The sequence below is a fragment of the Oncorhynchus gorbuscha genome, linkage group LG12 (assembly GCF_021184085.1).
Source record: "Oncorhynchus gorbuscha isolate QuinsamMale2020 ecotype Even-year linkage group LG12, OgorEven_v1.0, whole genome shotgun sequence".
Taxonomy (NCBI): Eukaryota; Metazoa; Chordata; class Actinopteri; order Salmoniformes; family Salmonidae; genus Oncorhynchus; species Oncorhynchus gorbuscha.
The window spans coordinates 35,273,535-35,290,186 of NC_060184.1; the positions used below are offsets into that span (position 1 = coordinate 35,273,535).

The following is a 16,652-nucleotide window of genomic DNA, read 5'->3' on the forward strand; positions in this document are numbered from 1 at the left end:
AGTTGTACTTTTGACACGGACAATGAATTTCATCTGCATGCCCGTACCCTTATGCTTTGAGGTGGCTACCTAATCTAGTTCTTGTTTTGAGGATTTAGTCCTGCCCAATAAATACCCTTCCCCCATATTAGTGTCCTATATTGACCAGAGAAGTGATACAATGAGGTAAAGTTGATTTCACATGATCCATTTATTATAATCCATCACCCGGAGGCCTGACAAAAAAAACAGTAGCTTTAACTCAACCCCTACTTAGTTTTCCAGGCTTTCTCACATTTTAATTTTGTTCCAATAGCTGAGTGATGAACGAGGATTGGAAGGATGGCATCGCAAGCTATGCAACCCAAAAAGAAAACACAGCACTAACCAATCCTAATACAGAACTTAACCACAATATTGTCAACAATACCAGTTAATGTTTTTTTGGGGTCACATTTACACAATGGTCAAGTTGTCTTTTGATAATTGTTACACAATTGTCAGCATTTGAGGTTGATCACAGGTTCTATAGTCTAGGCATGCTGTCGTTCAATTGGCAGACATGATGCTTTAGTACACACATGCATTTGTCATCGGGATCAAAGTGAGGGTTGACATCAGTTTTATAATGTGCAAACAGTCAACTAAAATCAGCACTATCAAATCTAATATTTGTTAATAAAAGCAAATGGAAACTGGGTTTAATGACAATTCATTTCCTCATCAATTCTCACTAAAATTTAAATAATATTTCATCCTAAACACAAGCATCATCACATCATCACCCCCCCACGCAACAGTGGTTTTATCATACACAGCTGTATCACTGACAAAGGCATTAGCATCTGTCCATGCTCTCCACCTTGGGTCATTAAGTTACTCCCCCCACCACAACCCCTACTCTTCAGGCAGTTGAAGTCCAATGTCTACACATGTATCTTGCAGAATCTAATGCATGTGCATTATAAGCACTAGCCTGTGAGCGAGTGCATTCTCAAATGTTGTGTACAATATGTGTGAGGGGCGGACATAATTACAGGCTTGTCTAGCTCGACACAATTCTTGCTGGTGGGAAGCTGATACACAGGTAGTTGCCTATAAGGAGAGGAGTGTAGGGGACACTGGGGATTGGGAGAGATGTTGGGTGCACAAGGCAGAAAGGAGGGACGGGGGACTCAGGAGTTATCAGAGGGCACATGCTCCTCGAAGCCCTCGCTCTCCCTTACTAGCGCCCTTTCGAGGATGACGCGGCCTTCCTTGTAGCGCTGACTGTCTTCTGTGGCAAACTCGTAGATCCAGCCCAGCTTGCTGTTGCAGTTCTTGCAGCTGACGTCTCGCACCATGTGTCTGCCCGTCAGCATCACACGGTCCTGCACCTCGCTGTACTGCAGGTTCACCACCTGTGGGTGACAAACATATAGATTTATTCAACAAAGTATCTGAACCTGCAAGAGGTACTAGCAGCGTGTCCCATAGAAGTATGCCCTATCAATGAGTTTGGAACAGCACATACAGTAATGGGACGAGGCTAGAGAACAATGACATGGTGTTATTCACAGGACTCTTAACTACAACCTATTAAAAAAAAGGTCCAATGCAGCCATTTTTTATCTCAAATCATTTCTGGGTAACAAGTATCTTACTGTGAAACAAAATTAGCTTCTTAGCAAAGAGCAATTTTTCAAGCAAGAATTTAGCTAGGAATGCCAGAGTGGGGAGGGGAACATTTAAAACTAGCTATTGGCTGAGAGGTTTGGAACCAACGTATTGGTCACATAACTAATTTACCGCCTGGTAATGTCACCAGGCAGGCCAAAACTCCATCCAACCAAATCATTTCAGGTGATCTTTTCAAACAGCTCTTACACTAAAAGGTTTCATCATAATTTTCAAAATGTCACAGTATTATTCCAACCTCAGTGTGAGAAATGTATATAAAACACAGGGAAATCACGTTTTGGACTGCACTGGGCCTTTAAAAGTAGTCAACCCTCACCAGCCTCACCTTGTTGAAGAGGAAGGCTCGGCCCGTGGCGCCAGTGAAGCGGGTGGAGATGAGCTCAGAGCGGTTGGTCAGGATGGTGTCACAGTTGGCGCAGGAGAAGAGGCGGGTCCCGCCGATGTGGTCCAGGAAGATCCGGCCCATAGTGCTGTTGTCAGCAGAGACCGACCTTTAGGAAGGGCAAGTAAGTCATGTAAGACACTAACTCATTCACAGACAGCAGCTGAAAGAAAGGAGAGCGGGGAGGCACAGAGTGAAACAGGTGCACATAAGACAACTACTCACAAAGACACATACTGGGTTTGAGACTGCATACTGCCCAGTTAGAGTTTTTGTGTTATAGTGCGAGCCTATTGAGATCAATATGGATTCCAACTAGTTTAGGTGAACACATCATAGCAAAAGTGCCTAGAATTAACAAGTGTATCTTCTATTCGGTTTCATAGTGAACGGTTGTCTTCATTGGGGGTGAGTAACGATGCTGCTACATCTATCTACCTTCTACATAGAAACAAGGGCAGTTGAATTGTGACTGCGTCAGAGAGCCGCTGCGGTTGCCATTTCCATCCCATTTGCCATTTCCACTGGATTGGAAAATATTCCAAACTAAATCGACGTTTGATTGAACAACATGTCATCGAGAAGTTAAACAAGACCTGCGCGTATATTAAAATGTCAACAGCTGTCATAAGACTATGTCAGCAGTCAGTCATTTTTTTTCTCGAAATAGTAGCTTTTTGGGAACCAAATGCCAATCAATCAGTCTTGATCGATGTGTGAAGCATTCATTCAAGTTGTCAACAATACCATGACCTCTTTCAGATTTACAACAAATCTAGAAGTTTATCAACCGTTGTCTCTTATAAAACACATGGACAGCATAGCATTTCATGGCTAGCTAGTACAAATCAAATAGGGTTTGATAATGATGATAGCTAGCTAAAGTAGCAAATATGACGTCAGTACACAAAGCCAATGTTGTCGACGAAACATCGCGTGCCCAACTTTCTCTCACCTTGAATCTGTAATTTTCAGAGTTCTGTCGACACGAATGTTAATAACCTGTTTTCTTGACCACTTATTTAGTCTTTATCAACCTCGAATCCAGTTTTGTTGTTCTATTTTCACCTTCTTTTCGTCCTTCTCGTCGATTCTGTAGCTAGAAGTGGCGTCAGCTTTGTTGTTCTCTCACAGCTGTTCCGCAGACTGTATCAACATCCGGTAGATGTGGTCCCGCCCCTACTGGGTAGGGGAGTTCTTAGACAGACCCCAAGGAGGCAGCAGAGACCAAATTGAGTAAAAGCCAAAGTGTTTGAAATTAAACTGATGCAATGACAAATATTTTTTTTTTAGGAAGCAGACTGAAATTATGAAGCTCAGCTCAGGCTTCATTGTACATTGTGGTGTGGTGGATTTCAGGCAGCTGATATGAGAAACTCCTGGATCAAAATCCAGGTAGGCTGTCTAATAATGAACATAGCCTTCCGACAGTCAGGTAGAAAAGTTTGCATCAAAATACTTCCTGTGCTGGAACAATGCAGTGCAATAACTGGACATGCACTCACATGAAAGAACACAGCAGGAAGATCACAAAGAATATCACAAAAATGTTAAACTCATTCCCAGACACTTCCGCCCAAGGAAAGTCTGGTGGAGCAACAAGTCAAACTTGGCCTTTGTTAACCCAAGTACAGAAAATCTTTGGGCACGAGGTTACAAATAGATTTACCTGGCATCTTGGGCTGCACAAACTGTTCAGCTTTAGACTTAAGATAAGCAGCACTCCTGAAGATAGATGGAGCATTGTCATGCTTGAGTGTCCTTGGGAGACAGATAAGAGTCTTGTGTAAAGATTAATCTCTGCAGTTATCACAATTGAAGTGAGCATGTGATTATTGTATCAGATTAGGAGTGCTGATCGAGGATCAGTTCCCCCCGCCCGTGTCGTCTTAATCATTTAGATCTAAACGTTAAATCCACTCTCCTCTAACTTCAACTCGGATCCATTATCATAAAGTCTATTAGCATAAACACAAACATGATTTCAGATGTACATTACATTTACAGTACGGCAAATCAAGAAACATAATTGACTGTCCTGCTAGAGCTGACCCGGTCAACTGTAAGTGCATAGTGCCAACTGTAATGTTTGTTGGAGGAGGAATAAAGTTCTGGGACTGTTTTTCATTGTTCAGACTAGGCCCCTTAGTTCCAGTTAAGGGAAATCTTAACGCTACAGCATACAATGACATTCTGTGTTTCCAACTTTGTGGCAACAGTTTGGGGAGGCCCTTTGCTGTTTCAGTGTGATAATTCCCCCTTGCAAAAAGCAAAGGTACATACAGAAATCGTTTGTTGGGATCGGTGTGGAAGAACTTGACTGGCCTGCACAGAACCTTGACTTCAAACCCATCAAATACCTTTGGGATGAATTGGAACACCGACTGCGAGCCAGGCCTAATCGCCCAACATCAGTGCCCGACCTCAGTAATGCTTGTGGCTGAATGGAAGCAAGTTCCCGCAGCAGTGTTCGAACATCTAGCGGAAAGCCTTCCCAGAAGAGGGGAGGTTGCTATTGCAGGAAAGGGGGAACCAACTCCATAATAATGCCCATGATTTTGGAATAAGATGTTCGAACAGGTATCCATATACTTTTGGTAATGTAGTGAACATCGTGTAATCAACTACATTTCTCCCTCACCTTTCCATCTGGCAGTCCCTCTCCTCTGTAATCATTACAGATATATAATGAACAGAGACTGATAATCATAAGTGATGAGCAATCAATTTAACTTCACACTCGTATGAAACACGTGCCTATGTTGCTGACCAAGAGATTGGCCCTGACAATCTATAAAGAAATCAAATGTGTGTACATCCATATCAATTTATGATGAAACCATGAAAGACAACTGCTCTTGTAATTTCTATTGCATGATGGCTATTCCATCAACCAACTGCCCCATGCCTATACCCATAATTAATACTAATATTAATTCATACTAATTAAAATTCTTATTTATTTTCATACGGTTTGAAATGAAGTATGTTTTGTAACAGGGAGTCATTAGGTGCCTGTCCTTGTAGCAGGAAGTTGAAGCAGGAAGTCTTTAAGTCAAGGATATAAGGTGTCAGGACCCGGTTACGAACCCGGGTCTCCGGAGTGAGAAACAGTCACTTAACCAACTGAGCCACAAATAGTCGGCAGAACCAGGAAGATGAGGCAGACACAGCAGTACTTGAGACGGTGTATTTAATGAAGTAAAAAGTTAAGTTCTTCAGGAAAACATGTAACTCCACAACCTCAAAAGGAATTCCACAAGAACTAAGGTAATCCTCCAAGACAAAAAGGTAAATCCACAAGGTGGAAGGAATAGCACAAAAAGCCTTAAAAGATACTCAAAAAACAAACAAACAAGAACAAAAAAAACAGAATTCCACAAGAGAGTCCACCGGGATCTACAAGAGTTCACAGAGTACTAGGGCTGGGTGCTAACATACAAACACAGAGCACAGAACTGAGGAAAACAAAGGGTTTAAATACAATCAGGGGAAACGAGGCACAGGTGCAAATAATAATGGGGATCAAGGGAAAACAAAAGGTCAAAAGGCACAATGGGGGCATCTAGTGACCAAAAACCGGAACAACCCTGGCCAAATCCTGACAATAAGGTATTTAAAAATATCTCTTATGTCACCGTCTGTCAATATTGTCGTAAGAACATTCGGACCAAAGCACAATGTGATATGGGTTCCACATATTTATTGAAGTGAAACGCATAAAACAATAAAGAACAAATGAAACGTGATGTCAATGAAGTGCTCACAGGTAACTACACATAAATAAGATCCCACAAAACACAGTGGGGAAATGGCTACCTAAATATGATCCCCAATGGCTGCCTAAATATGATCCCCAGTCAGAGACAACGATAAACAGCTGCCTCTGATTGGGAACCATACCAGTCCAACATAGAAATAAACAACCTAGATTACCCACCCTAGTCACACCCCGACCTAACCAAAATAGAGAATTAAAAGGCTTTCTTTGGTCAGGGCGTGACACTGTCAATCTATTACCAAGGAGACTTAGCCATCCATCAACTCACTGACGGTTTCTGACTCTTTCCGTTCACTCTCCTCCAATTTCTCCCAGACTGGCTCTGGTTCACTCCTCGGCGTCGCTGACCACCCCGTGTGCCTCCCCCCCAAAAAATCTTTGGGGCTGTTTTTTGGGCTTTCGTTGTGGCCACAAACACCAGCGTCGTCGCTGACCTCCCTTATCTCCTTGTGTGTGCTTCCAAGGAAGGCTTTCATATTTCCCATGATTTCCTCCCAAGTCCAGGATACTCTCTCCTCCTGGGCATGCTGCTTGGTCCTGGTTTGGTGGGATCTTTTGTCAATATTGTCGTAAGAACATTCGGACCAAAGAGCAGCGTGATATGGGTTCCACATATTTGTTGAAGTGAAACGCACAAAATAATAAAGAACAACCGAAACGTGATGTCAATGAAGTGCTCACAGGCAACTACACATAAACAAGATCCCACAAAACACAGTGGGGAAATGGCTACCTAAATATGATCCCCAATGGCTGCCTAAATACGATGCCCAATCAGAGACAACGATAAACAGCTGCCTCTGATTGGGAACCATACCAGGCCAACATAGAAATAAACAACCTAGATTACCCACCCTAGACACACCCTGACCTAACCAAAATAGAGAATAAAAAGGCTCTCTATGGTCAGGGCGTGACACTGTCAATCTATTACCAAGGAGGCTTAGCCATTTTAAGGACATTTCCCCACGATATTGCTTGTTAGAATGTTACACAATGTATAGCCTACTTAAGGATTGTGATTTGCATCTATGGAATACAACCATTGCCAGAGGCAGAACAGATAATAAGGTAAAAGTTTATAATAACACCATGTAATAAAGGATTAGAAAATAGTTTATTCATCATCATTTAATTCATCATTAAGACTGTGTCACACTCCAATAGGGTATTTTTTTCCTCTTAATCACATCACAAGGAACTTATATCAGTTAAATACAAACACCAATATAATACATTTTTTGTATTACATCTTTTTTTTAAATGTTTTATAAAAAACATGCTAATTAGGCAATGTCTCATTAAATATGTGCATATTTGCATATACCGCAAATGTTTTTTGCTGTATATGCAAGCCTACATATTTTGGTTGAACAAGTAGAGCAGGTTATGGATACATACTTTTTTTCATCTTTCTATCTGTGAAATAATTGTTGGTGCATATTTCCAAATAAAATGCTATTCAGAATCTAGATTTGGCAACAAATCAACAATTCTTTCTTTGCAAGTCTGGAGAATCTATCTAAGGACAACCACAAAACATGTGTTGAATGCAGATGCTTCTGAAGCTGATAAAATGTTGTTGGTGTGTGGGAAGAGTCTTACTTTTGGGAAACGGCAATTAAAGAGAAGTATAAAGAATGTAGCCTACCAATTGCCAAATTCCTATTTGCAGTGCCTTCAGAAAGTATTGATACCCATTGACTTATTCCACATTTTGTTGTGTTACAGACTAAATTCAAAAAGGATTAAATATATTATTTTTCTCACCAATCTCAAATAAAGTAAAATGTTATTGGTTGCCTAAACATACAGTATTTAGCAGATGGTATTGCTGGTCTAGTGAAATGCTTATTATGCTTGCTCCAACAGTAAAGTCATTTCTAACAATACATGCATAACAATACACAGACAGTGTGGTGAAGCAATGCCTCTTCAAACTCAGGAGGCTGAAGAAATTTGGCTTCTCACCTAAAAACCTGACAAACTTTTACAGATGCACAATTGAGAGCGTCCTGTCGGGCTGTATCACCGCCTGGTACGACAACTGCACCGCCCTCAACCACAAGGCTCTCCAGAGGGTGGTGCAGTCTGTAAAACGCATCACCGGGGGCAAACTATCTGTCCCCCAGGACACCTACAGCACTCAATGTCACAGGAAGGCCAAAAAGATCATCAAGGACAACAACCACCCGAGCCACTGCCTGTTCACCCCGCTATCATCCAGAAGACAAGGTCAGAACAGGTGACGGAGAGACTGAAAAACAGCTTCTATCTCAAGGCCATCAGACTGTTAACTTTAAACAGCAATCATTAACTCAGAGAGGCTGCTGCATACATACAGACTCAAATCATTGGCCACTTTAATAAATGGATCACTAGTCACTTTAAATATTGGAACTTTAACAATGTCATGCAATAAAATGCAAATTAATTAAAAATCATACAATGTGATTTTCTGGATTTTTGTTTTAGATTCCGTCTCTCACAGTTGAAGTGTACCTATGATAAAAATTACAGACCTCTACATGTAAGTAGGAAAACATGCAAAATCGGCAGTGTATCAAATACTTGTTCTCCCCACTGTAATTACTCCTGTCTAAATAAAATAATTTAAAATCTTCACCAGGGAGCATGACTTAGCCACAGGGTATCATTAGCTTCTTAATTTATTTTATTTTAAATCACAAGTGTGTTTGGGAAGCCCGAAATGTGGGTATTGCCTGTGGCAATATGTCTAGCTGACTGAGTTGCGGCTGTCAGTGAAAGCGTCTAAAATATGTGTGAAGATAGTGTCTTGAGTATAATTAAAAATGTTGCCTCAAGAAGAAGTTGAGGAGCAATGTTGCAAAGATATTGTGCGTCTCTCTCCAGCATGCATACATATGTAGGCAGGTGCCCATTTGGCAGTCTTTTTTCTGATTGTCTAACTCACTACAAATTTTTTCTTTGCCTCACACAAGTCAACAAAGTATGTTTAAATAACATCCATTGCGAATGATAGTTCAGTCCTCAGTAGTCCTCAGATAGTCCTCAGTATTCAAAAAAATCTTTCCAACACGCCCGGCCTCGATATTCACCAAGCCTCAGTGTGAAAGATCAAAATGTCATGATCTGATGATTCCATATATGCAGTGGAAACGTCATAAAAGACCACTTTCTGTCTTTGTTTCTTTGTTTCTTTCATTGGCGCTGGAAATTTGAGGGCCCGGAATAGGCTAGTTGATACAATATTGCAAGTTCATTAGCGACAACTTCCGGCCGGACCCTGTGACAATTTGATATGATGTTGAACTTCGCTAGCAATACCTCAAGTCAAGACATATAGAAATGGAGGCATACAGACGGAGAAAAGAGATTAATGTGATTGAAAGAACCAGAATTTTCATCCGTTTACTTTCTACTGTTTTTATTTGTCGGCTTTAGGCCTATGTATGTTACTTAGTTGATGATGGAAGTTATAGGCCTACTGCTGCATTGGACTATAGGTTATCGCTGAGTTCTATGCTCTCATTTCTTTAGCCACCATGGATCACAGTGTATTAATGTGTCCATATGGTAGAGGCTCAGTGATGACCCGTCATTCACATCAGGTGGGGCAGAGCAATGTAAAACAAATTTTATATATATATATATATATATATATATGTAAATGTCATTGAGTTAATAAAACCGCATACAAACATGTTCTATTTATTGTTTTCTTGAGTAAGGCAGCTCCAAAATGCAGGTGTTTCAGCCTAGCTCAGTGCTTTCTGTGGTGATGAGGCAAGCCAGCAGAAAATACGGAGCGTTGCGCCGTGATTGGCTCAGTGTTCTGTCACTCATGTGGACGCTGAATCACCCCCAAGTCTCATGCCCCGTGTACACTAGCACGTGGTGCCGCGCGGTGAAACACCTCTTCCCATTAATTTGGAAGGAAAGCGGTGAGAAGCAGAGAGGGCGGTGGATCATTGGGCGGCACGAACGTGGTGTGGGAGAGGGTGAAAAGTTCAACATTTCCCAACTTTATGCAAATCACCAGCGGCGACCGCTGGGCGAGGACCAATCATATCAAGTTGTTCCCACAACAAATTTGACGCTATGCAACCCAAGGCTGGAGAATTTCTTCAGCAAAGATGGCTGACATAAATATTATGATTGAAGCAAATGTAAGTAATTATAACTTTATAACTAATCATGTAATAAATGTAAAGTTGAGAGGAATATGTTAATGTAGTGACAAACGATTATGCATATGTTAATTTACAAAAATCGCTATTTAGCAAGCTAGCTGACTAGCTAAAATTAATCTGCTAGCTTTATGGGTGTTGTGACATGCATATGAAATTGAAATTCTGTTTTTTTCATGTTTTGGGGACTCCTGAAACAGTGGATGTAAAGAATCTAGCTAGCTAAGCATTTACTGTAAATTGAACGTACAATTTTGTAAGTTTGCCTTGCTGATCTTTGCCATGCAATGCAAAAGAAGTAACGTAGCTAGCTAGCTATTTTCTTGCTTATTGTGCAGTGGAGGATAAAAATACCTGTATGCCTATAGATGTGTAGCTAGCTATGTAGCCAATCTGTGTATGGACCCTAAAACGTTTAGTATACATATTAGTTCAGAACCTAGCTATTCATCTCAGTTATCATAGCCTGTTGTATCAACTTCAAAACAGTCTGAATGACATTAACGAAGACTATGGATTGAGTAGAATATAATATAACTTTGTGCCTGTTACGTAAAATATGTGAAGAGGTGTGGAGTCAGGCGCAGAGAGCAAAAGGATGTGGGAAAAAACACGCTTTAATGTCCAGGAAAAAAATACATGAACAAAAGTAGTAAAACAAACAAGAACAGAAATAATAACGGACAGCGCGAAAACCCGGAAATACAAACAACATACACTCTAACACAAAAACAGACGAACAAGCCCGCACGAAACAGAAGCGGGCTGAACAAACTTATATAACCCCACCCTAACAACCAAACAAGAAACAGGTGATACCAATCAGACAAATCCAAAGGAACACAGAACAATGGATCGGTGATAGCTAGTAGACCGGCGACGACGATCGCCGAGCGCCACCCGAACAAGAAGGGGAGTCACCTTCGGTAATATTCGTGACAGTGCCAAGGATTGTATATACATGTAGTATATGTATATACATGTAGTTATTACCATGCATGTAATAACATTGTAGCCTGTACATTTAATATATTCCCTGATCATGTATTCTACCGTGGAAAATAAAGATGCAGTTCAGGTATGAATGTCTTCAGATTATTCTTCAGTCAAATCCTGTCACGCCCCGATCTGTTTCACCTCTTCCTGTGATTGGCTCCACCCCCTGCAGGCGTTGCTTATTTTCCCTAGTGTATTTATCCCTGTTTCCTGGCACTCTGTGCCAGTTCGTCTTGTATGTTAGTCAAGTCAACCAGCGTGTTTTTCCCATACTCCTTTTGCATTTCTCTTTTTGATAGTCTTCCTGGTTTTGACCCCTACCTGTCTCTGGACTACTTTCCCGCCTGCCTGATCATCCTGCCTGCTCTGACCTTGAGCCTGCCCTTCTGTACCTTTTGGACTCTGAACTGGTTTTGACCCTTTTGCCTGTCCACGACCATTCTCCACGACCATTCTCCTTACCCTATTGAATTAATAAATATTGTTAGACTCCAACCATCGGTCTCTTGTGTCTGGGTCTCGCCTTGTGTCATGATAAAATCCTATACCAGGGGTATCAAATTCCAGTCTTTGAATGATGCTGTCTGCATGTACAGTTGAAGTCGTAAGTTTACATACACCAAATAGATTTAAACTCAGTTTTTCACAATTCCTGACATTTAATCCTAGTAAAAATTCCCTGTCTTAGGTCAGTTAGGATCACCACTTTATTTTAAGAATGTGATATGTCAGAATAATAGTAGAGAGAATGATTTATTTCAGCTTTTCTTTCATCACATTCCCAGTGGGTCAGAATTTCACATACACTCAATTAGTATTTGGTAGCATTGTCTTTAAATTGTTTAACTTGGGTCAAACGTTTTGGGTAGCCTTCCACAAGCGTCCCGCAATAAGTTGGGTGAATTTTGGCCCATTCCTCCTGACAGAGCTGGTGTAATTGAGTCAGGTTTGTAGGCCTTATTGCTCGCACACACTTTTTCAGTTCTGCCCACAAATTAAGGTCAGGGCTTTGTGGTGGCCACTCCAATGCCTTGACTTTGTTGTCCTGTCATGGAAATTTCCTGTATTACCAAATCATGAGAGAGCAAACCACACACAAGTCAGAGTTGTCATAAAGTCCATCTTTAATTATATGAGCTTCACCATAGCCCTGACTCTCAGATCAATTAGTGGTCCTTCTGTAGCTCAGTTGGTAGAGCATGGCGCTTGTAACGCCCGGGTAGCGGGTTCGATCCCTGGGACCACCCATACGTAGAATGTATGCACACATGACTGTAAGTCGCTTTGGATAAAAGCGTCTGCTAAATGGCATATATTATTATTATTATTATTATAAATGAATTATCTGAGAGTGCTTACATATTGGCAACTGAGATCCTTTATAGCAAAGACACACATAGCCAGACAGCATTGGCTATAAATTATCGTTCAGTTTAGTCTCCTAAACTAAGTTCTTATCTCGTTCTTGGTACCACTTAGGACCAAAAACATTACCTCATCCAATGGCATATATCAAATACACCCCCTCCTGGACAAGATCACAGACTGGCACACAGACATTGTGAAGCCACCTAACTGGTTCCCCATTAATCACCCCATCGCTTACCATGGTTTAGGAATAGTTTACAGACACATTCACAGATAAGACTAACCCGACCTCTCCCCTCTAACTTTAGCCCACATAGGCAAGCTTATGAAAATGAATAAAACATCTTATTTATAAATGTTACCTAAAGAATTCAGATTCTGCCACGACAGTCCTTAAGCCATTTTTCCACAACTTTGGAAGTATGTTTGGGGTCATTGTCCATTTGGAAGACCCATTTGCGACCAAGCTTTAACTGATGTCTTGAGATGTTGCTTCAATATATCCACATCATTTTACTTCCTCATGATGCCATCTATTTTGTTAAGTGCACCAGTCCCTCCTGCAGCTAAGCACCCCCACAACCTGATGCTGCCACCCCTGTGCTTCACGGTTGGGATGGTGTTCTTCGGCTTGCAAGCCTCCCCCTTGTTCCTCCAAACATAACGATGGTCATTATGGCCAAATGATTTTTGTTTCATCAGACCAGAGGACATTTCTCCAAAAAGTACGATCTTTGTTCCCATGTGCAGTTGCAAACCGTAGTCTGGCTTTTTTTATGGCGGTTTTGGAGCAGTGGCTTCTTCCTTGCTAAGCGGCCTTTCAGGTTATGTCGATATAGGACTCGTTTTACTGTGGATATAGATACTTTCGTACCTGTTTCCTCCAGCATCTTCAAAAGGTCCTTTGCTGTTGTTCTGGGATTAATTTGCACTTTTCGCACCAAGGTACGTTCATCTCCAGGAGACAGAACGCGTCTCCTTCCTGAGCGTGGTCCCATGGTGTTTATACTTGCGTACTATTTTTTTGTACAGATGAACATGGAACCTTCAGGCGTTTGGATATTGCTCCCAATGATGAACTAGACTTGTGGAGGTCTACAATTTGTTTTCTGAGATCTTGGCTGATTTCTTTAGATTTTCCCATGATGTCAAGCAAAGAGGCACTGAGTTTGAAGGTAGGCCTTGAAATACAACCACAGTTAAACCTCCAATTGACTCAAATGATGTCAATTAGCCTATCAGAAGCTTCTAAAGCCATGACATCATTTTCTGAAAATTTCCAAGCTGTTTAAAGTTACAGTCAACTTACTGTATGTAAACTTCTGACCCACTACAATTGTGATACCGTGAATTATAAGTGAATAATCTGTCTGTAAACAATTGTTGAAAAGAAATATCCTAACCGACTTGCCAAAACCATAGTTTGTTAACAAGAAATTTGTGGAGTGGTTGAAAAATGAGTTTTAATGACTCCAACCTAAGTGTATGTAAACTTCCGACTTCAACTGTATGTATTACAATTATATACTTCAACAGTGTTTATCAATCTTGGTCCTGGGACATCAATTTTTATACATTGTATGTCATGCAGGTGAAAGAGGACCCAAAAGCGACTTAACAGAAACAGAGTTTATTTAAGTCCAAAACGGAATAACAGAAATCCTCTAGACTTGTAGAGGGGAAAATAACTGGAGAAGCGGCCACAGACTGCAGGCTCGGGTAGGCGCAGGCCGTAGTCGACAGAGACACCTGCTCACACGCAGCATCTGATGAAGGCAAAAAAACACGACAGGACAGGGCGATACACAATCACAGCAAAAACACGACAGGACAGGGCGAAACGCAATCACAGCATGGTGAATACAATACAAGGAACCGACGGGACAGGAACGGATCACAAAGGAATAAATAGGGACTCTAATCAGGGGAAAGGATCGGGAACAGGTGTGGGAAGACTAAATGATGATTAGGGGAATAGGAACAGCTGGGAGCAGGAACGGAACGATAGAGAGAAGAGAGAGCGAGAGAGTGAGAGAGGGAGGGGGAGAGAGAGGGATAGAAGGAGGGAAAGAACCAAATAAGACCAGCAGAGGGAAACGAATAGCATGGGGAGCACAGGGACAAGACATGATAATAATGACAAACATGACAGTACCCCCACTCACCGAGCGCCTCCTGGCGCACTCGAGGAGGAATCCTGGCGGCAACGGAGGAAATCATCGATGAGTGAACGGTCCAGCACGCCCCGAGACGGAACCCAACTCCTCTCCTCAGGACCGTAACCCTCCCAATCCACTAGGTATTGGTGACCCCGTCCCCGAGAACGCATGTCCATGATCTTATGTACCTTGTAAATAGGTGCGCTCTCGACAAGGACGGGAGGGGGAGGGAAGACGAACGGGGGTGCGAAGAAAGGGCTTAACACAGGAGACATGGAAGACAGGATGGACGCGACGAAGATGTCGCGGAAGAAGCAGTCGCACAGCGACAGGATTGACGACCTGGGAGACACGGAACGGACCAATGAACCGCGGAGTCAACTTACGAGAAGCTGTCGTAAGAGGAAGGTTGCGAGTGGAAAGCCACACTCTCTGGCCGCAACAATACCTTGGACTCTTAATCCTGCGTTTATTGGCGGCTCTCACCTCTGTGCCCTGTAACGGCAAAGTGCAGACCTCACCCTCCTCCAGGTGCGCTCACAACGTTGGACAAACGCTTGAGCGGAGGGAACGCTGGACTCGGCAAGCTGGGATGAGAACAGAGGAGGCTGGTAACCCAGACTACTCTGAAACGGAGATAACCCGGTAGCAGACGAAGGAAGCGAATTGTGAGCGTATTCTGCCCAGGGGAGCTGTTCTGCCCAAGACGCAGGGTTTCTGAAAGAAAGGCTGCGTAGTATGCGACCAATCGTCTGATTGGCCCCTCTGCTTGACCGTTAGACTGGGGATGAAACCCGGAAGAGAGACTGACGGACGCACCAATCAAACGACAGAACTCCCTCCAAAACTGTGACGTGAATTGCGGGCCTCTGTCTGAAACGGCGTCTAACGGGAGGCCATGAATTCTGAATACATTCTCAATAATGATTTGTGCCGTCTCCTTAGCGGAAGGAAGTTTAGCGAGGGGAATGAAATGTGCCGCCTTAGAGAACCTATCGACAACCGTCAGAATCACAGTCTTCCCCGCAGACAAAGGCAGACCGGTAATGAAGTCTAAGGCAATGTGAGACCATGGTCGAGAAGGAATGGGGAGCGGTCTGAGACGACCGGCAGGAGGAGAGTTACCCGACTTAGTCTGCGCGCAGTCCGAACAAGCAGCCACGAAACGGCGCGTGTCACGCTCCTGAGTCGGCCACCAAAAGCGCTGGCGAATAGACGCAAGAGTGCCTCGAACACCGGGATGACCAGCTAACTTGGCAGAGTGAGCCCACTGAAGAACAGCCAGACGAGTGGAAACAGGAACGAAAAGGAGGTTACTAGGACAGCGCGCGGCGACGCAGTGTGCGTGAGTGCTTGCTTAACCTGTCTTTCAATTCCCAGACTGTTAACCCGACAACACGCCCATAAGGAAGAATCCCCTCGGGATCAGTAGAAGCCACAGAAGAACTAAACAGACGGGATAAGGCATCAGGCTTGGTGTTCTTGCTACCCGGACGGTAAGAAATCACAAACTCAAACGAGCGAAAAACAACGCCCAACGAGCTTGACGGGCATTAAGTCGTTTGGCAGAACGGATGTACTCAAGGTTCTTATGGTCTGTCCAAACGACAAAAGGAACGGTCGCCCTCTCCAACCACTGTCGCCATTCGCCTAGGGCTAAGCGGATGGCGAGCAGTTCACGGTTACCCACATCATAGTTGCGCTCAGATGGCGACAGGCGATGAGAAAAATAAGCGCAAGGATGAACCTTATCGTCAGACTGGAAGCGCTGGGATAGAATGGCTCCCACGCCTACCTCTGAAGCGTCAACCTCGACAATGAATTGTCTAGTGACGTCAGGAGTAACGAGGATAGGAGCGGACGTAAAACGTTCTTTTAGAAGATCAAAAGCTCCCTGGGCGGAACCGGACCACTTAAAACACGTCTTGACAGAAGTAAGAGCTGTGAGAGGGGCAGCAACTTGACCGAAATTACGAATGAAACGCCGATAGAAATTAGCGAAACCTAAAAAGCGCTGCAACTCGACACGTGACCTTGGAACGGGCCAATCACTGACAGCTTGACCTTAGCGGAATCCATCTGAATGCCTTCAGCGGAAATAACGGAACCGAGAAAAGTAACGGAGGAGACATGAA

General features: G+C 42.9%; 1 protein-coding gene across 4 annotated transcripts; it reads right to left on the minus strand.

Annotated features, from left to right (window-relative positions):
• Positions 1–171: 171 nt before the first annotated feature.
• LOC123990932 (protein yippee-like 5) lies at positions 172–3,207 on the minus strand. 4 transcript variants are annotated; one of them, XM_046291957.1, is made up of 3 exons: positions 2,997–3,207; positions 1,985–2,150; positions 172–1,379 (listed from the first exon to the last, which is right to left on the minus strand). In XM_046291957.1, exons 2-3 carry the CDS (start codon positions 2,123–2,125, stop codon positions 1,155–1,157), a joined length of 366 nt encoding a protein of 121 aa, XP_046147913.1. In that variant the 5' UTR covers positions 2,126–2,150; positions 2,997–3,207; the 3' UTR covers positions 172–1,154. The 4 variants fall into 4 exon arrangements, with proteins under 4 accessions (XP_046147913.1, XP_046147914.1, XP_046147915.1 ...); XM_046291958.1 differs by having other exon boundaries at positions 1,985–2,204; XM_046291959.1 differs by having other exon boundaries at positions 3,110–3,191.
• Between the last annotated feature and the right edge of the window lie 13,445 nt (positions 3,208–16,652).